The following is a 27,739-nucleotide window of genomic DNA, read 5'->3' on the forward strand; positions in this document are numbered from 1 at the left end:
GGGTGTCAGGGGTGGTTTGAGAGAGCCCCGTAGATATGGGTAGAGGTGCTTTAGAGATGGGCTGCATTGAGACCTGGTTAGACACACCTGCACACAGTCAGGTACACACATACAATTACATAAGTATGCATGCACATAGTAACATGAGGGAGTTGGCGTTAAAGGAATGAGAGCATGAGGATCGACTTAAGTCGGGTAACTTATCCTTAGCCATAATAGTGCAACAAGGAGCAGCCTTTTTGTTGATGCTACTTCTCTGTTGAGAGGGGAGGGGTGGAGAGATTTCCTCCACCAGTACTTCCAGAAAAGGACACTGAACAAGTATAGACACAGGGAGGAACAGTTATCTGAAAAAGATGAAACACAGACACACCAGGGGGGAAGAGAAGCAGAGACACAAAATCAGTGCATGCTGGAAAATAAAACCTAGAATCAGTATAGATAGATGTAGGTATGGAGAAACTGCATAACATGAAAATCTTTTTATTTGCATCCAAATATCTGCAGTAGACTGCTTCCCTTTGGGGTTGGTTGTGTAAAGCAAAAAGCTCAACATCAATGGAATCGATCAGTGGAAAGCCAGTGTTATTATGACTTCTATTTATAGTTAGGTCTGTCTGTGACACGACTCCCTCGCAGATATTGAGTCAGACAGACTGTTTTTCTTCCTGTCTTTTTTTATATTTTGTTTTTACATAAATTGTTAAAGGTGGCCTGTTGTCAAATGCAAACATACTGCAGTAAGCTCTTTAAGTGTGTTTTCACATCAAACTTTTCAGTACCATAGAAAAAAAAACCCTCACACAGCTCTCACAGCAGGTCACAAAGTCAACAAAGGTCAAAAGACCAAAGACCTGAAATGCTTTGTTATTTGTACATATGGGAATAGCAACAACAACAACCGTTGCTTGTAACAAGTCTAAAAATACACACTGACCTAGCAGGGCCAGTCAGGATTTCCTCCATTGTGAAATGCTTTGAATGTGAGAATTGTGTTTGTTTCTTCAGTACTGTATCACCATCACTTCACTTGCATATTCATAAATGCATTTTTTTGTCAACTAGATATTATAATTTGAATTGAAAGATATGTGTATTTTTTGTCTGAATACAGCAAATGTTGTTTATGATAGCAGCTAGGGATTAACAAAACAGAAGAAGAGATTAAAATGCACAAGTAATACAAAGCATCATATAAAAAATGCATTCTTTCTTATACTGCAGAAGAGAACACCTTCACTGTTTAGCATGCATGAATCCTAGATCTTATAAATAACCTATGCACCAGGGTTTAATGGCTGTGTCTGTTCCTGTGGGATGCTGCCCGTGCCTGTGAATTGGATTTCTGGCCGCCATACTGGGGATGTGTGGCAGATGCAGTAGAAATGTGTTTTATAAAGGCAAGGCTTGGGTGTTGTCTCAGCACCGGTGCAATGCTGTACTGCTAGCACCATCTAGTGGCAGCAGGTGTTAGTGCACAGCCATGGGTTTAAAATGTGTGGTAGCCTTATGATATTTTGGGGATCTGGACGGAATTACGTGGCTGCGTTCTTGTACGGTTTTTGGAAATTAATGGAGCGGTATTTGTAGTTATTGAACAGCCAGTGTATATGGAACCTTCTCTGTAAAGCTCTGGGGAAGCAAATGTTCACATCCATGCCTTATAACTTAGTGTGTACCTCTCAATTCAGGATCGCAAGCTGACCAAGGCGGAGCAGCAACGCTTCAAGGAGGAGGCAGAGATGCTGAAAGGGCTCCAACATCCCAACATCGTCCGCTTCTACGATTCCTGGGAGTCCGCGCTCCGCGGCAAGAAGTGCATTGTTCTGGTCACTGAACTCATGACTTCAGGAACACTCAAAACGTTAGCAAAACCTCCTTACATCTATTATTCCTTATTCAATGACAGTTCATTACTACTGTGTCAATTAGTTTTGTTGTTTATCTGATCTTTTAGCTATAGTCTCAGATTGACATAAAATCATAAACTTTCATGTCTTGTCACGGCACCTATCAATGTAAATGTCACCGACAAGCAGCTCCAAACTGCAAATAGTTACACTGTACATAGCTGTAAGCCTGCCTTTTAGTTAGCAAATACATACACATTGTTAAATAGTTAAGTAAATATTTAGCAGTGTTGCTTAACCTTCTTCCAGAAAATTACAAAACACAATAAAGCTCAAAGCTTTTGCAAGTTACGTTGTACATAATACAAAGAACCAGCCTTGAAAAAAAAGAGATTATGATAACAGCAAAAGACAGATTCACTTTATGGGGAAGAAAATTAATCTAATCAATCCTAATAAATTATGCATAATATAACATTCACAACGATTTAGGTGTAGTTGCATGTCCCATTGTCATGATGCATTAAATTTCAAGGGTATTTACAATATTGTTTTGTCGCTCATGATCATGTAGCTGTCTAACAATGGCTCATCGCAGTATTTTTGCATCTAACTACTAAATCTTACTTGGTTTATTTCTGCACAGTTACCTGAAGCGCTTTAAGGTGATGAAACCCAAGGTCCTGAGGAGCTGGTGTCGGCAGATCCTGAAGGGTCTTCACTTCCTTCACACCAGGACTCCTCCAATAGTCCACCGTGACCTCAAGTGTGACAACATCTTCATAACAGGTCCCACTGGCTCGGTCAAGATAGGTGACCTTGGACTGGCGACTCTAATGCGAACCTCCTTCGCCAAGAGTGTCATAGGTAGGTTACATAATTAGACCAATCACTTCCGAGAACAGTGCCCGGCATATAGATGCTACATCAGCAAACTGAGTCAGGGCCTTTAAATATACCTTCCTCTGCATTCAGCACTGTTCAGTTTTTTTACAGAGGGCATCAGCTGCTCATAGGTATAGATCAGTATTGACAGATTCACTTTAAAATTTATGTGGGCCGCACTTAATGTAAACATAGACCACTGATGAGAAGTTGGCTCTGTGAGCCAGTTTGAGCAATGCACTGTGAGTACCATTTAGTTCAATAAAGTTTAACTCAGGAAGAAAGAGCAATGCCAGGAAGATTGTTATCAGAAACGCCTTTTATGCAACCTGCACTAAACATTAGATGTTGGCAACATGGAGGAAGTGAATCTGGTCAGCCAGCTAAAGGGAAAAAGCATCAAGACGACCAAAAGGCCGCTCAACAGAGCACCAGCGTTAGCACATATTTCCCGCCTGTCATAGCCAGATCTGATAATGATTTCTCTTTGTGGCTTCTGTATTTGTGGACACTTCATGCCATATTCCATGCTACATTTTTGTTACAATTCCTATCTTTGGGCATAGCACATTGGAGTAAGAGACTCTTCATTGTGCTTGTTGGTTGCTATATAGGCCCACCTATTAAACTACTAAAATAAAGTCAAGGCCCTTTGCTGCATGTCATCTCCTCTCTTGCCCCTTTTCACACTCTATCTGTCCTTTTAATAAAGGCTCAAAAAGCCCATGAAAATAATCTTAAAAATAAATAAATAAAGTCATGGAAATGGGATACATATTTTCAAAAATTCAGGGAAAGTTTAAAAAATTAATTGGTGAAAATGTGTGGGAACTCTGTATAGCAACAGAGCAGTGTTGCGTGTAATGTCGTGCCTCTTTGATATCTAAAGTCACACGCCAGGGCAACATTTTGCCCGTGTTATTTGTTTCAGTGTAAAAAAGCAAAGCCAGCATAATGGTGAATCTTCTTCATGGCAATATAGCAGGATCTCTGTTTAACCCCTTGAAACCTCGGCAAATTGGCTTAATATTTTTGAAAACATGGGAAGAAGGCATTGAGCAATGCAAAAATAAGCAAGAAATTAGTAAAAAGTACAAGACAATCACCTGTAAATTCTAATAAATAAATACACAGATAAATAAATGAAGACATAAATAAATACAAAAACAAAATAATTTTAAATTCACAATTATGATAAATAGAAATATAGAATTACATTTTTTCCCTTAGCTTTTGAAAATAATTTTGTAAATCTATTAATTTCTTGCAATTTAAGGAACATTGCTTACTAAATTGCTCATTGCCTTTTTCCCCCCTGTTAGGCTTTAAAGGCTTTTTATGGCTGTTCAAATACTTGTGAAAGGCATCTGAATGCAGCACAAGAAAAGGGATCTTGATCCAGGTTTCAAGTGTTAAAAAGGGGCTAAAGTTTCCAATCTTCTGTTGACATCTGGGCATTAGTGCTCTGTGGACATTGTTAAGTTACAGTAAATATGGATTGTGAACTGTGATAGCAGGGAAATAATTTGTAGCCATTCTGCTTGTAATTGACTGTGAACCACCATTTGGTCTGAACAGGAACTCCGGAGTTCATGGCTCCAGAGATGTATGAGGAGCACTATGATGAGTCTGTGGATGTCTATGCCTTTGGGATGTGCATGCTGGAGATGGCCACTTCGGAATACCCCTACTCTGAGTGCCAAAATGCTGCTCAGATTTATCGCAAAGTCACAAGTGTGAGTCTCTTTGACGGCATTACTCTCAAACAAACTCAGCACATTTGTGGTGATGATGTGCAAACCTAATGCCTTTAGCAGTTTGTATAATCGTGTCAGTTCCTATTAATGAATTTCCCATTTCCACTTTTGCAGGGTATAAAGCCAGCAAGCTTTGATAAAGTAAATGACCCAGAAATCAAAGAGATCATTGAAGGCTGCATTCGCCAGAACAAGAGCCAGAGGTACGTTTCATAAGATGACACACTGCACTGTCTCCAGCAGAATTCCTGATCAGGATCATAAAACATGCTGGTACCTGTTTCACCTTCCATTTTTCTTTTTGCTGCCTCTCCATTGACAGACTCTCCATCCGAGACCTCCTGAACCACGCATTCTTTGGGGAGGACACAGGGGTCCGCGTGGAGCTGGCAGAGGAGGACACAGGCACCCAGGACTGTCTGGCTCTTCGGATTTGGGTTGAAGAGCCCAAGAAGCTAAAGGGGAAGCACAAAGACAATGAGGCCATCGAGTTCAGCTATGACCTGGAGAATGATAGTGCTGAGGAAGTGGCTCTAGAGATGGTGAGACACAGGAACAATTCATGACAGAATAGTAGAAATAGAGTTCACGCAGAGGTCTAAGTGTGGGACAGGGTGAACTGGAAAAAAGGCTTTGATGCTTCAAAGTTTGAAGAGGGGAATCCATCAGCTTTTATCAGCCATTCCAAGGTACCTCCTTCTGACCTAGATTCCCTCAGCTTACCTCCAGTCATTAATCTCTCTCTCTCTCTCTCTCCCTCTCTCCCTCTCTCTCTCTCTCTCTCTCTCTCTCTCTCTCTCTCTCTTCTCTCTCAGGTGAAATCAGGATTCTTCCATGAGAGAGTGATGCCAAGGTGGTAGGGAAATCCATCCGGGACAGAGTAAATCTTATCAAAAAGTCACGGGAGCGGCGACAGCAGCAGCTCCTCCAGCAGCAGCAGGGCTTCGAAGAAAGAAGAGACTCCACTCTCACCTCCTATACTTTTTCTCATCCGTCCTGCACATCCTCACTGGGACCAGGGGCAGCTGGACAGACTGGAGGAGGAGCAGGTGGAGCAGGAGGAGTGCAGGAGTCTGAGGAGCTGCCTGAAGTGGACCAGCATGTCAGGCAGCAACATATTTTCAGTGGGACAACCCTTAGTCTGCCAGGTAGTGTATGCACTTTGATGATATACATGTTTAACTGTAGTTTATTATAAGAGGTTCGCTATGAGTTAATTTCTTTTCCATTCTTTGTTCTTCTTTTAAATCTGTCTTTTGCTCAGGAGAGAGCATTGGGTCTGCCAGCTGTGAATCTTATGCAAGTGGACAGAGCCAGGTGTACTCTCAGCCAGGGGAATCATACTCTCACTCGCAGACTGCTCTTCCCCCTATAGCATCTGTACGTCTTTATGCAGTTTTCCTCACCGACCTGATTATTTAATCATCGTTTGGATTCACTATGTTGATACTGACATTGTTCATTAACTATTTTCTTGCACTACAGAGCACTGTGGCATTGGCTCATCATCAAATGCTCCCCATTGGTGAGAGTGGAAGTGTTCCAAATGTGCCTATCGGTCAGAGTGTCAGTATGTCCAGCATGTCCGTGGGCCAAAGTGGAGGCGGACCTGTTGGTCAGACATTTCTCCAGCCCAGTACCATGGTTCCACAGGTATCACCAAGTGTCCCTCAACAATACTTTCAGGTGAAAATGGTGACAATACTAATTAGTATTTAAATGAAACCCATATATACACCGCGGCAACAAAGCTATGGTTCCACTACTCTATCATATTTTGGGTTCTTTTCCCTCAAATAACTATTTACCCAACTTCAAATCATCCTCATAATCATTTGAGATTGACTATCTGATTTAGGCTTGGGCGGTATCAAGGTAATATGGTAGTATCCAGAAGGTATGATTTTCAATACCATCAAAAATACAGATGCTCCTTTTTCTCTTAAACTGATTCTGAGATGCTATATCGTGCCACCAGAGGTCAGTCTCTGCTGGTGGAACAGGCAGCTGAGCTGAGAAAGATGGTAACTTGGGGTGGGGATAATGTTACAGGAGAAGTGAAAAAAGCAAAATGCCTCTGCCCCATGTTTGCAAGTATAGCCACATACAACTTTATCTTGAGATGATTTATTCTTACTACAACAGCAGCCTAATAGTTGCATGATGTTATTTAACACATCATCCGTATTCATCTTACTGATGTGTTTGTATGCGGTGCAGCAACAGGTGTCATCCAGTCTTCTAGCAAGAAAGGTGCTTGTTTCGTGTCTGTTTATTATTCTGTGGGCCATAATTTATATTGAACAAAAAAGTAACACCTGCACACTAACTTCTTCAGCCCTTTGAAACCTGGGCAAAATGGCTTGATTTCTTTAAAAAACATGAGAAGAAGCCAATGACCAACTTAAGAAGACATTAAATTAGCAAGATATTAGTAAAAAGTACCAAAAAGAATTACTTGAAAATTAGTAATCAAACAAACAAACCTGAAAAAAACGGAAATTAAAATAAAATAAAAAAGTACCCGGAAAACAACCGGACAAGGGTGCCTAGCAATTACAAGAATGGTGTAAAATAATTTTAAGCATTTAATAATGTTAATTAAATCTAATCTAGTTATCTAGTACAAATATATATATGTAATTTTTTTAATTACCCATTTCTTAAACTTTGTGGAATGTTTCTTACCAAGTTGCTCATTGCCTTTCCCCCATGTTTTTTTTCTTCAATGTATGCTGGTTTTTGATAGCCTTACACCTATGTGATTTGTGTTTAATTACTGTCTCTCTCAAACTGTAACTATTTATACTCAGCGAGTCCAAGTAGGCGAATTGCATATTAGAAACACAGAATTTTATGCTAGACAATTACATACATACTACTATGACTTCAAAATCTCAGCTTTTACATTTTTTTTGTTTGATTGTTTGTTTTTACACAAGTACTGTCAAATAATGTGCACCGCAGTAAAATGTCAGGCAGGAAGCATAAAATACTGTAGATACCCCCAAGCCTAATCTGACTGTATGCTGTTCGGTTTCCCCCAGGAGATCAGTTAGCAGAGGTGGTAAAATATTACAGTCTAATAGCCTCTTTCATTAAGTTTACTATGTAATGTAGAATCTCAGCTCTTTTTACCTGAGGGTTAATGTTTTCTTAGAGTTAATTAAAGTGCAAGAATTAATTTACAAAAACAGATAAAAGTCATTCCTAAATGAATAGACCATTACCAATTTGGTTTATATTCCCTCGCACAATGAAAAAAAAAACGAAATGAAAAAAATTATGAAACTAAAAAAAGAAAATGAGATCTCTACTCAAAAATATCCAACCACCAATTTGATTGATAGGTTGGACCAAAAAACTTTATTTAGTAAAACAAATAAAATAGAGATATCTGTTTTTGCAAATGAACCCTCTCAGGTGAAGCAACTCACCTCTGCTATAAAACACTTTGGGAAACCTGCTGTGAAAACTTAATTGTGTTGATAACTGATGCTCCTTGCCAAAGCTTATTCTTACCTATTTTTTCTGCCACTTTCTTTTCCCTCCTCTTTCAACACCAATCATTATTCTGTCATTATCACTGAGCAGTCACAAACATTCCCATCAGATGCATTTCAAACTGCCACTCCCCACGGGTCACTGGCCCCCTCACAGTCATACATACCCCCTGTTTCCCCACAAGCACCCATTAATGTTCTCACTACATCCATGTCAGTCAGTGATCCTGCTGGACCAGGGGGGACCATTGTGCCCCTCTCTCAGCAGACCCAGCCCCCTGCCACTCCCATGCAGCTCACTGACATAATTCCCCAGGCAGCACCCCAGCAAACACAGCCTGTCGTGATCCCTCTGCAGACTATTGTCCAACAACAACAGATTGGGATGGATCCCCAGACCTCCACCCTCCAGCAGCAGCCGCAACAGCAAATGGAGGCCCCGGCCGCTCTGCTCGAACAACAACAAGTTAGTGCCACTCAGCCACCAACGGAACATCAGACACAGAGCCTTTCAGCTATAGCTGTCCAGAAACATCAACATGAGCCTCCGCAGCAAATCTACGTACAGCAGCCTGTTCCACCTGTCCACACAACTCCTCAGCAGCAAGTGTTACCTACACAACCAGGTATGGAGCAGCGAGCTATGTCAGTACCACAGCTAGGGGAGCAGCCTCAGACCTACAAACAGCAACCAACAGGGGATCCTCGTGAACAGACCTTGATACAACCACAACTGCAACAACAGCTTCAGCAAACTCTGTTACAACAGCAACAAGCTTTACTGCTTGAGCAACATCAGACGTATGTCCAGCAACAGCTTGATCAGCAGCAACAACAAGCATTGTTTCAGCAACAACAGGCCCAGCTACAACAACATCAACTGGAGCAGCAGCAAGCACTTATACACAAGCAAATGTTGGATCAACAGCAGCAGCAAGCACTTATTCAACAGCAACAAGAGCAGCAACAGCCAGGTCTTGTACAACAGCAGCAACCACAACAGGCACTTTTACAACATCAGGTAGAGCAGCCTCCTTTACAGAAACAGCAGCCGGGTCAGCTGTATCAACAAATCGGACACCAAACTGGAAACCAAACAGAACTAGAGAAGCAACAGCAAAGTGGACAACAGCAGCAACAAATTATATTGCAGCAGCAGCAGCCCCAGCAGCCTCAACAGCAACAGGAACAATTGCAGCAGCAAGCTTTTCTCCGACAAATTGAACAACAGCAGCAACAAGCACTCATACAACAGCATCTGCAACAGCAGGCTCTTCTACAACAGCAACAGCTACAACAGAAAGCTCAGCTACAGCAACAGCAACATGAGCAGCAACAAGTGCAACTCAAACAGCAGCTAGAGCAGCAGCAGCAAGCTCTGCTGCAACAACAGCTGGAGCAACAGCGTCAGCAACAAGTCCTTTTACAACAACAACAAGCAGAGAGACTGCAGCAGCAGGCTCTGATAAAGCAACAGATTCAAGAGCAGCAGCAACAAGCAGCCATTATTCAACTTCAGCAAACTGAGAAGCAAGAGATTTCCTCTATTCCACCAAGTAATAGTGAGCAGCAGATTCAGCAGCAACCAGCTGACATACAGCAAGCGTGTATCCCGCAACTAAATGCCACTCAGTTTACACCTCATTCCACTCTCACACAGCAGCAAGTCATAGATCAACAGCAGCCAGCAGCATTGATCCAGCAGCAGCAAGCATTTGTTGACCAGCCGCAGCATCACACCTCTGTAATGGAACCTCATGTTGCTGTGGGAGCTCCAGTCGGCACAGACGTGATCCATCACCAAACTCAAATTGCCTCACAGGCCCAGGTCCCCATGGCCATTCAAACTACCCACATCCCAGTCCAGGCACCTGCTGTGGTTCCAGCTCAAGTCCTCACCCAGCCAGGACATAGCGGGACTCATCCCCAGAACCAGGTCCCAGTCCAGTTTATACCCCAGTCCACAGTCCAAGCCACCCAGACTATGATTGAGGCCCAAGTAACTCCTCCTGCTGCAGTGATCCAGGGACAGACCCACATCATCCAGACCCAGCAAATTCCTTTACAGACCCAGAATTACCCAGGACCTGCCACTCTCGCACAGACTCAGGCAGCTGCTCAGCCATTAATCCAGACTCAGCCTCTGCACCTGACAGTTAGTCAGTCTCAGCCACCACATGGTCAGGGCCCAGCTGTGGACATTCAGATGATGGGCCAACAAAGCCAAGCTACTGTCCAGCCTCCAGGTGCAATTACATCTATTCCCGCTCAGATCCAACATGAGGCTCTTGTTCAGAAAAATGCCCAAATGCCAGGGCTCATGCAACCCCAGCTCCAGCAGCAAACTCAAGGCCAGCCACCTAGCCAGATGCATGCTCAAACTGGCCTTTTGGCCCCTCAGTATGTCCCTCAGCCTGCGCACCAAGCCATGCCATCTGTACAACAGGATATAACTCATATTACACAACAGCAGCAGCAACAGGAGCCAGTGCTGCAATATCAGCAGATGATTCGGTCTCCCGGCTCAGCTGGAAGCGTTGGAACTACAACAGATAGTCTCACTTCTGTAGTTGACCTTGCAAACTTTGTTGCCACACCTCATCCTGTTCAGCAGGCTGGACAGGCCTATGTTCCAGGCCAAACAACACTACAGCCAGTTGTTCAGGCTCAGCAGCAGGCCCTTGGAGGCACTGCAGACCCTTCTGTCATTCAGCAGATCTCCCAGCCTCCTATGCCTCAGTCTACAGCGCAATACCAGCAACAACTACAGAAGCTTTCTCAAGTGCAGCAACCACTAGCTCCGCCTCCTTCACAGACCCAGTTACTGGCACAGCCCATCCCAACTCCCATCCAGCAACCACTTCCTATTAAACAGGCTGTGATACCCCTTGACGAGAGTCAGCTGCCCTCACAGTGTTCACCAGCTTCACATCTGGTGACCCATCCTCCTGCACAGATAGGCCCCAGTAATGTTACAGAGCCTCAGTCCCAGAACAGGACCTTGCCCCTCTATAGTCATTTAATGGCAGGTGCCCCTCCGTCTCCTCAGCACCAAGCTAAGTCAATGCTGCCAGCTCACACACACACACAAACCAACATTCAGGCCCAAACTCACTCCCAGACGCAGACACACGTTCAGCCACAGGCTCATTCTCACACTCAGACACACACTGAGACACCTATCGCTGAACAACCTGTTCTACCCCAAGCTGTCTTTCCTGCTCAACAAATGCCCCTCAGCCCCTCACACACCTCACATCCCCCAACATCACTACCATCTCTCCCATTCCTACCATCCCACCATCCTGCTGCTGCTGCTCCTGTGACAGAGCTGCCTACATCTCCGCCAGCGGCCCAAGTAACCTTACCAGGGCAGGCCGACTTTATACCCACCTCCCCTCCGCCTGTCACTATTCTACAGTCGCTTGACTCTAATCCCCCCAACCTGCCCCAAGCCTCGCTGCAAGACTGTGACCTTTCCCTGCTGGGCATTGCTCAGGTACAGGAAGAATGAATGTTTGCTGTATTAATTAAGAAATAATTTTCATTTGCTGACATACTGGCAGAATGATTGAGAGTACTGCTGACTAATTTTGGTGCCATGACTTTGCCTTTTTGATTCAAACTAACAAGTGTTAAATCTCAAAACATGAGTTTACTCATAGAGCAGTACATTTGTTATCAAATGTATTATCCTTTTTTACATTATAGCTTTAATTGCATCTACTAATGTTTTGTGTTATTTTTCTGTGTACCTGCATACTCCCGTGTGTCTGTATTCATGTAACTCTACAGGATGGTCCATACCTGTCAAGTACAGAACGTCATTCTTCGTCAGGGTATGTCTGATGTCATTACTGTCTGATGTTAGCTTGTTGCATGTCCAATCATTCGGTATGTCCACCCTTCATGACAAAAACTATATTAGTACTGAAGCTGAGAGATTATGAACACCTTAAATTGAAAGTAGCTTAACAAGGCAAGCAGGAAAAAAGGGTGATGTTTTTAGTCTAAGTGACTAATGGGACAACAATTTCTGAAAGTGGTTCAGTATCAGTAAGTGAGAGGGCTGCAGCCAACAGCGACGGAACAAGCTGCAATGTTAACACTTGGGGCAATTATGCACCGTCAGTTTACGTCCACTAAAAGTGCTTGTATTTGCCACTGACAGGCTCAGATTTTTATTCTAAGTTAGCATTATGGAAAGATTCCCTACAAATCTATACCTTTTTTTGTAGACTAAGATCATTTTTTGACTGAGAAGAACCCTGAAATCCTTATTGCCAATCCCACCAGACTTTATTTAAATAAACAGTAATCGATAGATTTAGAGCCAGCATGTAGAGTATAGAAATGGCAACCAGAAATGCTTGTTTAAGATGACCCAATACAATTACAACATGTTAATAGTACAGCTGTCAATGATATGTTATCAGAAAAAACACCACACTGTGGAAGAAATAGAGTTAAAAGTTGGTTGCTGTATTGTAAAATCTAAAAAAAAAAAAAAAAATAAATTTGTTTTTTGTTTTTTTTTTCAGTTAATGTCTCTAAATTTATTCAGAGTTAAATATTATAATACTGGGACAATTTTGTTTTTTTTCGCCCTGTGGAGAAAAGCAGACCTGTAACTGTACATAACTTGTATGGCAAGTCTGGAACACTGAAGAATTTTGTTTATGTCAAAGAGAAAATTGGTGAAATTGTCCTGCACTTGTTCATGCCAAATAAAAAGGAATCTGTTTGTACATGTGGTTATGCATGAGACCCGCTGCTAGTCCATATCGACCACCACATAGTGATCAACAATCTCTTCCAATATACAGTACCTGTATGTCTGTGTAATGCATTTAGATTAAAGTTTTATGTTAAAAATACTCAAATCTACAGTAAGTTGTTAATACATATATGTATCACAAATACACATTTTGAGACACTTGGGGACAATGCAGTTACAGCATGTAGTCAGTGTCTCGCCCTGGAACCTGTCATTTAAATCATGATATGTAACAATCCTACTATCTTATCATCCACAGATCTGTTCCAGCAAATGGAGAAGAAGCTCTTCAGCTCTTGGCCAATGGAAAGTTAGAGAAATTAAAGGCTCAAAGAAGAGCTTCCTGTCAGAGGCCTGAGAAAGTTTCACATCAGTTTCAGCTGAGCATGCTCCAGGTAAAATAAAATGGCAACAAACCCCCCCCCCCCTTTTGCTAAATTGATGTGTACCACAGATTTTGACAGTTATATAATTTTAATTTGTCGTGTCCTTCCTAGGTGTCAGGCAGCGGGGACAACATGGTGGAGTGCCAGTTGGAAACTCATACCAACAAGATGGTGACATTTAAATTTGACATTGAAGGGGATGCACCAGAGGACATAGCAGATTACATGGTAGAATGCCCATGTATTACCATAGTCTGCATGCTTGTAAAATGTAATCAGTTTAAATCTTAATACATGCTGTTTGATTGCATTTTGTTTGCAGGTGGAGGAGGATTTTGTCCTTGATGTAGAGAAAGACAAATTTGTTGAGGAGCTTAGAGCCATTGTTAAAAAAGCTCATGAATTACTTCAAACACATTCACAGGTATGTTGATCTCCACCTATCACCTTCTCTCTTTTTCTCACTGTTCTTTTATTGATTGATTAATGATGTATCTGAACCTTTGTTTCTTCACTAGACTGGATCAACTGACCAGTTGCATGTGAGCACTCCCACTAGTTCTACAAGTAAGTCATGGACATATTGTTTCCTAGTCAAAAATGTGGCTCTAGAGAATCAATGTATGCCCATTAAAGTGATACTCAATTTACAGCCAAATCTGGCCCGCCACCCTTTTCTATTAGACAATAAAATAATGTGATTAACACTGGGATTTTTTTTTTACTTTTAGTATACATAAGCTGCCAGAGTGCATAAACAGCATCATAATAGAGCTTGTTAATCAAAAAAGTTCCAGTGGAGAATCCACTGCACCCCCTAACAGAAGTCCTAGCTAAGCCCCTAATGTCCTAAAATCCTAGAAAAAAACTAAAATCCACAAAATGTCCTTAAATTCAAGAAACATGCTAAAATCCTAGAAATGCCCTAAAATCCTAGCCTGGTGAGACTATCCTGATCATGTGAGCTCAACATTCTGTTTCTCTCCCTGTGTGTCTGGACTCGCTGCAGCCCCAAACAATGTCAGCGGGCGGGAGTTACTCGCTTTAACAGACAGAGTGCTTCAGCCAATCCTGACATTAGCATTAGCATCTTTTCCTCCACTACACAAATGTGTTGTTAGTTAGACAGAAATTGTCTAATAAATACAATTTATGTATATTTACCATTTTTATGTGTCGTGTAGCTTGTTCACAAAGATCTCCATGAGGTTTTTGCGATAGACTGGCATTACCAGTATAATGTTACCTCACGATTTCTCATTCAGCAGCAAGCTACCTCTGGACTGCTGAATCCCAGCTGGCAGCGTCCTTGTTGTCTGTCCAAAGCATTGTGATCCGCATGGCTGTGATCCCCAGCTTTGCAGCCGCTCGTATCTGCTTCTCCATTAGAGCAATCAGTGGTGAAACAACAATAAACATTGTATTTGTACAGGGAATCATCTTCTTCGTCACCAACAGAGCCAGTTGGTAAATCAAGCTTTTGCCAAATCCAGTCGGAAAAACAGCGAAAGAATCTCTCCTTACAAGAAATTTTGAGTGCATCCTCTTGTCTATCCTGGAAGAGGGATCCCTCCTCAGTCGTTTTTCCTGAGGTCTCTATCCCGCCTGCCCCCGCCCCCCGTTATAGGTTTTTTTGAGGGCAGTTTTTTCTTAGCCGATGTGAGGGTCGAAGGAAAGAGGGATGTTGTATGCTGTAAAGCCCTCTGAGGTAAATTCTGATTTCTGATAATGGGCTTTATGAATAAAATTGACTTGACTCTACTTGTTTAACTGTTGTTATCGACTCTATTACTGAATTGACTTCACTTATTGCTGTTTACTCTGCTAATGCTAAAGTTAGCACTCATTGCTGTGGGAGCCTTTGAAAACAGTGGCCTACATGCTTGGTCAGCCACTATAACACGGCCTCTGATTGGCTGCCAACGTTTTCAGCTGCAAAGTGGCTGACCTGATTGGTCCGGCTAGACGTTGGTGGATTGAGATTGTTAGGGGTGGCAGACAGTCCATCCTGAGGAGAGAAAAAAATGTTGAGCTAATTTCTAGAAGCATCCTAAAATCCTAGCAATGCCCTTAAATACTAGAAATGTACTAAAATCCTTCAAACATGTCTGGGGCTGCTCTGACTGGCCCCTGGTCTCTTGTCATTTTGCAAAAATGGCCCCTAAACAAAGCAAGTTCAGTATCCCTGCTTCTATTACTCTATATGAGTGGTGTTTAAATTTTTTTGTCATTTTCAGTGGACTCGGTGCCCCATTCCTCCCCAGTTGGACGTTGGCGCTTCTTTATAAACCAGACCATCCGCCATAGAGACTCTTTATCCAACCAAGGTGCAGGCACGCCACCGCCCATTGCAGAGATGAGGATACCTCAGTCTCCTAAAACAGAGAGAGGTGAGCTCTACCAAGGTCAATTTTATTACTGTGGCTTATTAACATGACTGACCTGGCAGCATAACAGAAACTAACCATGTGTTCCTCTCTGCGGCTGTAGAAAGTGAAGGATCCCAGAGTCTGGAGTCCTTGGCTGGAATGGCCTCTCCCCCCTGTCCCCCCCTTTCTGCTACCTCCCCTCCAGTCTCCACTGTTTCAGCCCCTGCCTCCATTGCCCCCTCAACAACCATTACCCCCTCAGCCACCACTGTCCCCACTCCCCACACTACTGCCTCTGAAAGCATCTCTGCACCAGCATCCACTCTTGAGGCCTCTGTCCCCGTCACTGCTTCAGGTGGTCTTGAATTGCAAGTCCCCACCTCAGTTTCTGCTGACCAAATTCCCAGTGTTCCCTCATCCATAGCAATACCTGCAGCTGCTAACATTCCCAGCTTGTCCACTGCTCCCACTGTTGTGTCTCCCACACACATCACCATTCTCCCTGATGTCCTCACTTCTCCTGGAAGCAGTGGTTGCTCCACTGTTGGTCAAAGTATAGGGGATACAGTGACTGCTCCAAGGTCATGTGTGGCGACAGGGGACCAGTCTTCAACCTCTTTTCATTCCCCTCCTCCTGCTGCTGCAGTGACCTCCTCTGCTGTAAGCCAACTTGGCATGAAGCAGCAGCAGACACTCGCTCAGGTGGCCATGCCAGCCGTGCAAAAACCACAACTACCACAGCAACAGCTACAGCCTACATTACAGCAGCAGGTACCAGTAGTTCAACAGCAGCTGCAGGCAATGCAGCTTGAACAACAGATGCAGCAGACGACGACACAGCAACAACAATCGCAACATCAAGTGTACCACGAACAAATTCAGCTGCAGCAGGAACGAGCACTGCAACAGTCTCTCCAGCAGCTCCAACATCACCAACTAATGCAGCAACAAATACCACTTCAACAACAGCTGACTGAGGTGCAGGTGTTGCCTCGGCCGGGTCATACAGAGTTGTTACAACAATCTGTGCCTTTGCAGCAGTTTCTGCCACCAATACCCCTGCAGCAGACCCAACAACCCCTTCTTCAACAGCAAACACCACAGTATACCCCACAACTGCTGCAGCAGTCTCAGTTACAGCAGTTACCGCAACAAGTTATGGCACCCCAGACTGCTGAAGTGCCTCAACAGCAGGCCATCATTGATCAGCAGCAGCAGTTAAACCTACAACAGACAATGCACTTACAGCAACAGCAAATGGTGCAGCTACAGCAACAGCAGCTGTTTATGGGTGCTGCGGGTTTAAAGACAGATCAAAGCCAAATGCTGCCGCTCTCAATCAGTCAACAATTTCTTCAGCAACAGGCACAACTAAATATCAGCCCTGTACTGCAACAGCAGATTCCACAACAAGCCCAAATCCCTGCTGAGCTAGCACAACATGTACAGTCACAGCAACAGCTGCAACACACCGAGCAGCAACAAGATGTGGTTAAGGTTATGGACACACCCCAAAAACAGTTTCCGTTGCAGAAGCAGTCCTCTTTGCAGATGTCAGAGTCAGAGGTGTCCACAGGAGAGACAAGTTTCACAGAAGACACATGCAGCTACTCAACCCCTTTTCACCCTTCCTCTGACTCCTCCCTGCCGCCTCTCCATCTTGGCAGCGCTGAAGCCCCTGTACCCGCTCTCTCCCTCACTATGACACCATCCCCTGCTCAGCCTTCCTCTGTGGCCGAGTCAGACAGCGAAGGCCCCCCCAAAATTGAATTTGTGGATAACCGCATAAAGACTCTGGATGAAAAGCTGAGGAACTTGTTATATCAGGAGTACAGCAGTGGAGCAGCACCCACCGGGGGAGCTGCCTCTGGCCCCACATCTGCTGCCTCCACATCAGCAGGAGGAGACGAATCATCTGAGCCGCAGTTGCACCACACATCTTTCCTCCCCCCTGCCTCCTCCTCAGATACTTCCCCTCACTCCTCATCCTCCTCTACCTCTTCCACCACCTCACGTTCCTCCTCTACCTCCCCTGACCCAGAGAGGGACGGCAGAGTGGAGAAAGCTTCCTCAGAAGTGCCCAGCTTCGCAGAGATTGGCCCAGTGGAGCAACAGCCTGGTCCATCTCTCCCTTCCACCTCTGCCTCGTCCACCCCGCCCACCTCCCTCCTGCCTCCTAACCAGGATGAATCTGCTTGGCCTCAGCGTCCACCTGTACCAGGAGAACCAACCATTCTTGTGAGTGAAAGCCAAGGATTAGATTTTAAGAAAATTATCCATCATTTTTGTCATTCACTGGACAGGATTTACATTATTTTACTTTTTATATTTCAGTGTATTTCTGTGCAAATCTGTCTGTGATATTTATCATGTCTAAACGTTTGAGTGTATCTCCGTTTTAAACGTCTCAACTGTTCTAGGCTGTACCCCCACACTCTGACACCAGTACCACTGGAGATGCGTCGTGGCCTCCCAATCAGCACCCGATCCCCCTCCGGCACGGACAGCAGAAGCACAATGCAGGAGGTGGATATTTTGGCCTAAACCTGACATGTCCTAGTATCAGAAATCCTGTTAGCAAGAAATCCTGGACTCGCAAATTCAAAAACTGGGCGTGCAAACTGCGCCACTCCGCCAGCTTGTTCAAGAAGCCCAGAGTCCAGCAAGGTAGCGTCCTCTTAGGGAGCGAGCGAGAGAGAGAGCGCGAGAGAGAGAGAATGGGATGTTGGGGCATGGACTCAAATCTAATATCTAGTACTAGTTTTAACATAGTAAATAACTTTCTTAACCATCAGGAATTAATAACTGTTAATGTTTAAGGATGTTAATGTTTACAGTTAAATAATCCTGTTTTTGCATATTGTAATGTGACTATAGTCTCCATGTAATGTTAGTGTTGACATCACTGCATACATTATTGTTTTGTTTGCTTGTTTTCTGAATTTATTTTAACTTAATTTAATTTTCTTGGCAATCTTTCCTTTTGCATGGGTTACTCACCTTGGGGCGAGAACAGAGGAGAGTAGAGGAGGGTGGAAGACACATTGTAGTGAAGAGGTTGGCATCAGAAAGCTGATGCCCATCCCAGTGCAGTAAAGCCCAGCTGTGCCTGTGCCCGGGACATATCCCTTCATATGACACCCCATCCTTTTTGTCCGCAAGCACAGCCAGCAGCAGCCCATCTCACCTCCACCTGCTGGCTCAGTGTAGACAGCACCATGCAACTCACATCATAACAGATAAGATAGATGCTAAGTTGCTAAGCTATTGTTATGTAATCAGTTTAGAATATGTGTGCGCTTTCTCTATCAGCTCCTTCAGTACAGCATTGCTCCATGACGCTCTGCTTTTCACTGTAGTTGTGGTAGATGCATCTATGAAGATTGCTTTTTCATTTGCATTATCTGTATGAAATATTTAGATTAGGATGAAAGCGTAGTACATATTTTGCACAGGGCTTACTCTTAGGTTCTGTTATATATTAGTAGGCTTTACATACGGCTAAGATATATCACGCTGTTAACGTATTTCAGCCATCTTGCATGTGTTTGTGTTTATATATGTCTAATGTGTGTAGCAGTAGCTTAGATCCTTTGCTGTAAGTGCACCTGCATGAGCACGTATGTTATGTTCTACACGAGTGACTAATAATGGATCATTATCTGTAAGTAACACCGACTGTATATCAGGCTGCATATTTACATGTTGGTCTTAAATTATGCAGTGATTATCCATGTACACACTTTGCTAATGTAGTAATCCCAAATATCAAACACACTGAACAACATCACTGTGGATCTGAGCGCAGATCTGAAATGTGATGTTGGGCTTTGTTGTCTGGTATATGAGTGGGAATATGGTGAGTCAGTGAGAATGAGAGAGTGGATGTGTGGGTGGGTGGGGGTACACTGTTGTAAACATTCAACTGTCACAATATGTTTGTTTTTTATTTAATGACTTACTATAATTTTTTTCAATGAAACATTTACCACCCCTTCCCACACGCCCATTACACATTTCTCCAAAGCATGAGGTTTTTTTTTTACATCCACATAAACTTCAATTTATACTTCAGTTTGTTGCTTATAGTTTGTAAATGAAGACACAGAACGTAACTTTTGTTTACACATTTCATGGACCTGCATGCAAGTCATGCAAGTCACAAAGCAGATGATGTGTGACTTTGATGGGTGATTTTTAACACTGCGTCTTTGTGTGTTTGTGTCCCATGTCTATCCGTGCGCATCTGTATGTCTCTGTCATGTACATTTTTGTGTGTGTTGCTTTTGTGTATGTCTGCCTTGTCATTCATGTGCTCTTTATACCCGTGTCTCTGTGTTCCTGTCTCCTTGTCTCCCCTTTTTGTTTTTCATCCCTATCTCTTTATCAGAGGGACGTTCCAGCAGTCAGGCAATTAGAGAGGAGAAGGAGGCGCCACCTCTAAATCCACCTCATTTACGCAAAGGACGATTTCAGGTAGGATCAATAGTATTGGTTTTATCTATGCCATTTATCAAAGCTACAGTGGGTAACTTTTATAAAATTAACTTTTTGTCATGCTTAAACTGTCATTGTATCCTGCCAGACGCACAAGACAGGTAATCTGGAAAATCAGGTTTCTGTGGCCCCTCCTAGTGCTCCTAATGGCATTTACAAGGATCCATGGCGCCTGAGCAAAGCAACCAGTCAGAGCCGAGGAGTCTGTAACACAGCTGTCAATCACTGTCTGTGCACTAGCTGCGCCACCAAATAATGAATATGGGAATGAATGAAACCTTTATTCCCCCAAGGGGAATTTCCTTAGCACAAATGAGCATAAAAGAGTATCAAAAAACACAATACCAACACATAACATAAAAACGTCATATAATGTTCTTGAAAAAGCCTAATCACTGGTATCTGATAAAAACAGCAGCATACACAGCGAAGACAAGTAAACAGAAGATGAAAGGCAAGAAAAAATATTAAAAGCGAGCCCGAGATAAAACAAAAGTAAGACTAAGCAAGACTTTTTTCCGAGGTGGCGGGTGCCATGGGACCCGAAAGAATTCAAAAGATATTCAGCACACTGAAGATATTCAGCTTGACTGAGTGAGAACGTGTGGGAGAGTTGGGCCAAAGATTCTTTATGACTGAAGATGCCTCATTACAAGCTGCGCCAGTGAGACGACATGGTAATCATTTCCGGTCTCCTAAGTGGCCATGGTTGTCTCTCCCCCGCATATCCAAACCTCATTTTGAAGTGTAGTAACCTTAATGTGGATGAAATATGATTCAAAACAATACAACACTATAAAGTACAGAACAAATGTAATGTTTGTTCTTCATTTTGCTGCTCATTGTTATCTGCTGGCTTAATTTATGATATCAACCAATGTCAGTTGTTGCCAGATCTCACATGGGTTTGTCACAAAAACAGAGACACATCTCAAACAAAGTTAATTAGGACGGGGGCTTGTGACAAATCGATCCAATATTTACTTCAGTGACAATGGGACTGAGGGGAAAAAAATAATCTGTACTCTTGTTCACTTTTCCCATAGGAATGAATGGACTCGGGAATGTTGATAGTCTCCTAAATGGGCGGGGCAGTAGCAAAACCCACGTGACACAGATACAGGAGATGAGTCTAAAGTAGGCTGTATCGGTTTATCAACGATCTCTGATTTGGCATTGCAGCTTGCCCAAGCAGTGATTGACATTATGTCGGATACTGTTCCTGCTTAGGTTTAGTGTTTTGTTCATTTGTGTGGATTCTTGCAAATGCTGGTTGGAGCACGAAGAGGATTTTTTCACAGATTTTCAGTCTTGTGAATTATTAGGTTACCTACTGTAGCTTTAACCTGAACCTTTACTGCAGTCTAGCACTACAATGAAGCACAAGCAGCAAACAGGCAGGAAATGATTCCTAAATCCTCTGCCATCAGGTGACTCCAGTGCCCCAGCCCTCTCCTCCGAAGGCTGCGCCATCCAGCCATGGTGGCACTCACAGGAAAGTGGGACGCTTCTCTGTAACCCAGGCTGAGACGAAGAAAGAGGACAGGCAGACTGACAGCTCCCCAGTGTCTCCTGATTTAGAGAGGGACAGGAGGAAATCTCGAGCAAAGGAGGGAGAGAAAGATGACAGTAAGAGGACCCCAGCAATGGCTCACTTGCCTCGAGGTCATGGGCACAGCCACTCACCTCTGGGCAGCAGTGATGATGATGATGAGAGTGAGCTGGAGGATGAAGACCTGAGAAAGGAACTACACAAGCTCAGAGAGAAGTGAGTCAGAGAGGGGAAAGATTTTCGTTATATATTTTTTATCTCCATTTATTTTATTTTCTATTTCATGTCTCCATTTGTTGTTTCTTTCCTGTATAACAAATGTTTTCACCCTTTGTACCCTTTCATTGATTTAATGTCTCCATGCCAGCAATAGCTGAGGCAGCCATGTGAGCGTGATTTCTCAAGAACGCCTCAAGGGAATTTCTTTAAATTTGACACAAACACTCACTTGGACTCAAGGATGATCTGATTAGATTGTGTTAGTCATAGGTCAAGGTCCCTATGACCCTGCTTTCTCATTCTTGTGAACGCAATATCTTGGAAAAAAAAACCTTGAGGGATTTTTTTGCTTGTAAAAACCATGGCACAAATGTTCGAGTCAGCTCAAGAGTGAACTGATTAGATTTTGGTTGTTAAAGGTCAAAGGTAACATGACCTTGCATTCCTCACATACTTGTAAGAGCGATATCTCAAGAACACCTTGAGGGAATTTCATTAAACTTGACACAAACATAAACTTGGACTCAACGATATGCTGATCAGGTTTTGTTGGTCAAAGATCAAGGTCACTGACCTTGCATCCGTCTCATTTTCATGAACGCAATATCTGAAGATGGCCTGAAGGGAGTTCCCTCAAATTTGGCACTAACGTCCACTTGGACTCAAGAATGAACTGATTAGAATCTGGTGTTCGACGGTCGAAAGTCAAGGTCATGATGACCTCATAAAACACGTTTGTGGACATAACACCATGCCACCCGACAGCACACCATCTGTGCTGGAAGATGTGTGTGAAGCGTCCATGTTTTCACAGACGTGGATGTCAACTGTAAGTGTAACCTGACTGATGCATGAAGGCATACAACCGGGAGGCGGTTTACCTAATTATTTTTTCCATCTGATTTTCAGTTCATGATTTTACTAAGCTCACAACTTCTGCACTGTGTTTTGCATCTCTTCCTCTACAGGCACATCAAAGAGGTGGTATCCCTTCAGGCCCAGCAGAACAGAGAGCTGCAGGAGCTGTACAGACAGCTTCGTTCCCTCAAAGACCAAAGGCAGAGTCTGCCTGTCTCCCTGTCCCGAACCCCTCCTCTTCCCACAGGACCTCCTATACTCTCTCCTCGTAGACCCAGGCCGGCCAAAATCAAGCTCCGGCCCCGGCCTCACTCTCACATGGATAACAACGGGGTTACACACTCTGGTACACACTTTTGTAATTATCTCTCTTTCACTTTTTTTTGTTGCTTGCTCGTTTTGTGACTGTTTTCTTGTACCTCCCATCCAGGGATTCAGCAGTCAAGTAGTTTCTCAGGAAGTGAACAGAGACTGCCTCTATACTGCAACCCAGAGCACTGCTCTACACTGCCTGCTAAAAGAGGTACAGGTTGTCATCGATATAACAGGGCAACACAGAATTTAGCAACAATCAGTGGTATGATGTGTTTCCTTGTTTTTCCACAGATCAAAGTCCTCTAAGAAAAAGCACATTCACGGATGAACTGCACAAACTCGTTGATAATTGGACGAAGGAGACGGTGGGCCCCGCCCCGCCCAAGCCTTCGCTAAATCAAATTAAGCAGATTCAGCAGGTGCAGGAGTTGGGAGGCTGGAGCCAGCCGAGTGAGGTAGGACTACACAATGTTATGTGCTTCAATTTTTAGCATTATACAAAGTTAACCTTTAATATATATATAGACAGAAAAATTACTGATGACTCATGTAAATGCTGTGGATGAAGTTGTGCTTTTGTATTACCAAACAAATCACTATCTTTTTTTATTTTAAAAACATTTTTAAATGTTTTTAAATGTTTTTTTTAAAAAATTGCGTAAAAGTTGATTAAATTCATGTTTTTGTTGAACTGAGGCCTAGATGCACTGAAAGCAATAATGCTCTAACGCATGTCAATTGACGCTACTACTACTACAGAAAAACAAAGAACCAGCCTTTATTTCAGAAGAAAAGGCTGTTATTTGGGTGCAATTTCTGTATTAATATTAATTACAAAAATTACAGATACCCCCATTAATTTTCTATACATTTGTATTTTGAGTAACATTATATGAAATCCCAGCACCACAAAACCAGCACTTCAGAGAAAAGTCACTGTTTATATGTAAGCAAGCAAAAGTTTCTACATTTTACCCCATGAATTTTCTAGACATTTTTATTTAAGTAGCCTATAATGTTACATAAGGCAGGAGGTCTGTTCATTCATTATCTCCCTCAAAACAGTTACTTTAGCTGCAAACAAAAAAAAAAACGCTTTGGTTACTGGGTCCTTATTTGACACTTCAAAATCAAAGTGAGTGTCAAAGCAGTTTGATGTGCTTATAACGCTTTTGGTGCATGTTCCATTTACAGTTGGTGTACTTCAAAACACTTGTCAGAAGCTTCAGTGCGTTTGGGCCTTTACATTTGCTTCAAGAGGCAACCGTTCCAAATCCTCAGTTTCGTGCTGTGATATTCCCTCAGTACTTATTACTATATTCCATCCAGGTGGCTCCGCCAGGTTGGTTTCCAGTGGCACCACTGAACCCCCAGGCACCCCCGACCCCTGCCAGCTTGCCTGTGGCAGCCCCTTCCCAATACACAGGTGGAGGAAGCCTGTCCACACTGCACTCTCCGGGACCACCACCGCAAACGCATATGGCACAAGTGCCACAGGTGCAGCAAAGTTTACACCTCCATCAGTCTCTCCCCCTCCAGCAGATGACCTATCAGCAGTCCCCACTCCGCCAGCAGATACCGCAGCCCCGGATGCAAACTCCCATACAGTCCCAGTCCCTACCACAGACACAGCCTGTCACCCAGCTGCCCCACTCACCACCTCGAAGCCAACCGCTGCTGCCTTCCCAAATGCCCACATCTCCAGTGTCCACGGCCGCCTCTCTGCTGCCAGGCAGTGGCAGCACTGCACCCACAGATAGCACTGCTGCTACTGGGGGGACATTTTGCCCCTGTCCCTCGCCCTCGTCAACCTCTTCCTCCTCTTGTTCTACTGCTGCTCTACCTTCCAGTGCCAAAATTCACCCAACACCCCCCACCTCTACTCTTCCTCTGGGACAGAAATGAAACCGAGGCGCAGTGCGAGGTCAATATGAAGGTGCAAGAGATGGAAATGCTAAGTGGATCAGGATGTAAGCAGATCCATTCGGTTTGTTAGTTCTGTGTGTGCATGAGAGAGTTGTGACTGTAATGAAAATGTGGATTCCAGTGTACTTCTGGATGAGATGGCGAGTGAATGTGAGCGATGATAGTTTCTAGTATGTACAGACAAGAGGGTAACAAGGAAGACAGCAGCCGGGGTTTATGAATCATGGTATGTTTGGGTGTTGAGATGTATAAATTCTTAAATGTACGAGTGTGTGCGATTATGAGTGTGGGTGAGTGTTTATCCGAGTACATATCCCTTTTGTCCTTTTACACAAATTAACGTTCATGTTTTTGTTATCAAACCGACTCAGTTGGACCTGAACTGTCCCTAAGCAGAGACAAGAAAGACAAAATATTTGACAGCGTGTTGACATTTTTGTGTTGAATTTGTCAATGCTTACAGTGAAAGGACTATCAATTTTAAAAGTGCAATTAGTAATGGTCATCTAAATTGATCAGCATGTATTGTATGGATTTGTCTGTAAGGCATAAAATATTTTTGTAGAAGCACATTGATGAAAACTAGGATCTTCTCATGATCGTTACATGATCTTTTAAAACTGTAGGCCTACAGCACAAGATGTGTCAATGAAAATAAATTAAACAACAGCATGTTGTACAGTAAAGCACGGTAAACTTATCTGGCTAACTTCATTACAACAGAGCGACCAAACACCGTGTTGCAGTGTTGTGCAGCGGTACAGCATGTGCTTCATTCGTATTACTTTATGTTCAGCAAGTGTAACATAGAAACAGTCTGAGCGATGTGATATAAATTCAGATGAATATGATGGTGAATTAAAATATGCCATCTGTATGTTCAGTGGATACATGGGTACACTGCATGACTAACTTGACTTGCCAGAGTGCAAACTGCTCGCACTTGCCATATATTCATGATATACGGCAAGTATATTAATTCATATTCAATTCATCAGTTGTGAGTAAATTTGGTATGAAATGCTTTCACATTTGACATTTTCAGTTTGAGCTCCACATATCAAATCGCCGTGTTGTGCTGGGGAGGAAGATGAAAAAGAATTTTTAAAACTGCCAATAGACTGGGGAGACCATAGGGGTTATTCCCATATTGCCTTTTAAAATTACAGCATTTTTTGTGGGTGTGTGAGTGTATATTTTTTCTGTGTGAAAAAGCTCTGTGATAGTCCAATGGTAAATTGCATTATAAATTGCTTCCCTGTTCCTTTCATTCAAAGCGGCCTCTCAAATGTCTCCGTACCCAACTGAAAATGTTTACAACGCCTGCGTTTTGGGCTTTTTTCCTCAAGAAGTCAAAACAAGTGAGAGGTTGTAAGCTTGATGTCCGACACTGTTGTCACATCCTCACTTGCCTATTCGTCAACTTTGTTTGGCATTGGACAAATCCCTTGTTACAATTGTAAACTATTTAGTCTTTGACCATAGGCTGTCAGTGTGAATGCATCAGTCAGGAACCGAACTGTGGGCCATAATTGTGCTTTATGCACACTACAAAAGGTTTACTCGAGTCAAAAATCTCCTATTTCTAAACGCTTCATTTGTAGATGTAGAGATACACAGAGTAATATATCTACAGCGGATATATTACTGTACATTTTATTGGGTTATCAGAGCACTTAGCCATACACGTTTGATCAGCGATGGTCAGGCGTTAAAACACTTTTTGGCATAATAAGTAGGCTGTAGTCAAAGCAGCATTTCTGTTTTATTAATGATAGACAGATTGTGTGCCACTGAAAAAAAGGAAATTGTACCAGTTGTTAAAAACTGCTACATGTGAGTCAAAGACATCTAAAAAACATGAATGGTGACAGAGGATTAGTTTGTGCTAAAGGGTATGGTTGTTCAGACGCTGCATATTCTAGAATATAACAATGATTTTCTGTATTTGTTGCTTTCAAGACAAACCACATTGTCACAGAGATGTAGTTGATTATTAGTGACGGTGAGATACTGTGCTGTCATGTCTGATACTAACATGTTGACTGCAAGCTACAGCTTAATGATCATGTTCATGATGTGGAGCTGGCTTTGTCCTTGAAGTGTTACCAAAATGTTATCTAAAAGATAAAGATTATTTTTGTATTTTGAAATGGGGTTGTACAAATTGTAAAATTGTGTTCTCATCATTATAATTCTGAGGTTATTTGAAACTAGAAAACTCTGGTTTTTGTCCGTGTTTACATGGGACTCCCCCGATTGCTGACAGGCCAGGGTCATTTAAGATTATATTTAGAGAACTTTTTACATTTTATTTCAAATTTGAACTTTGACAACGTGGAGGATATACAGCAGAAGTCTTTCTGCAGGGCCACACTTCAAATAAAAAAAAACAAACTTCCAAATTCATGCAGCAAAAATCTAGGGAGTCCCAAAACAGCACGACTGAGAACCAATGATAAAAGGACATTTGGGCAGAGGAACCTCAAAAAATAAAGTATGTTGCTGGTGATTTAGCCTCTGTAAATTGTAACTAATTCAACTGTTGATTTTATTTATGTTTTGTAACTAATCAAAAATAAATGATGTTAAACATCAGAGTACGACTTTGTGTGGATTTTTTTATGTGTATTATTTGGCTTGGCAAGCGGGGTACTGTGCAAACCATAATGACTTCATGTGGAGGCTTGAAGTGGCACATCAGACCTCATCACAAGACTGACGTGAAGGCCCAGCACAGCCACTTTATTTAAGTACTTTTTAAATTTATTACATTCATTTAAAAAAAAGGTATTTATTTAAGGCAAATGTGATTTATAATTAAATAATCACCTGTGCATAAACA

General features: G+C 42.8%; 1 protein-coding gene across 1 annotated transcript; it reads left to right on the top strand.

Annotated features, from left to right (window-relative positions):
* Nucleotides 1–35: 35 nt before the first annotated feature.
* Nucleotides 36–27,492, top strand: LOC121946424 (serine/threonine-protein kinase WNK2-like). The gene is given in 25 exon segments (XM_042490976.1): nt 36–101; nt 1,692–1,864; nt 2,497–2,717; nt 4,314–4,471; nt 4,607–4,695; nt 4,815–5,034; nt 5,308–5,328; nt 5,331–5,640; nt 5,757–5,872; nt 5,978–6,145; nt 8,087–11,494; nt 11,791–11,834; nt 13,032–13,167; nt 13,270–13,386; nt 13,481–13,582; nt 13,677–13,725; nt 15,396–15,548; nt 15,649–17,765; nt 17,948–18,053; nt 19,918–20,003; nt 21,455–21,792; nt 22,764–22,999; nt 23,084–23,176; nt 23,260–23,423; nt 24,298–27,492. Coding segments are annotated over 25 exon segments (9,267 nt in total). The 3' UTR covers nt 24,874–27,492.
* Nucleotides 27,493–27,739: the final 247 nt, after the last annotated feature.

This window comes from Plectropomus leopardus, chromosome 8 (assembly GCF_008729295.1).
Source record: "Plectropomus leopardus isolate mb chromosome 8, YSFRI_Pleo_2.0, whole genome shotgun sequence".
Taxonomy (NCBI): domain Eukaryota; kingdom Metazoa; phylum Chordata; class Actinopteri; order Perciformes; family Serranidae; genus Plectropomus; species Plectropomus leopardus.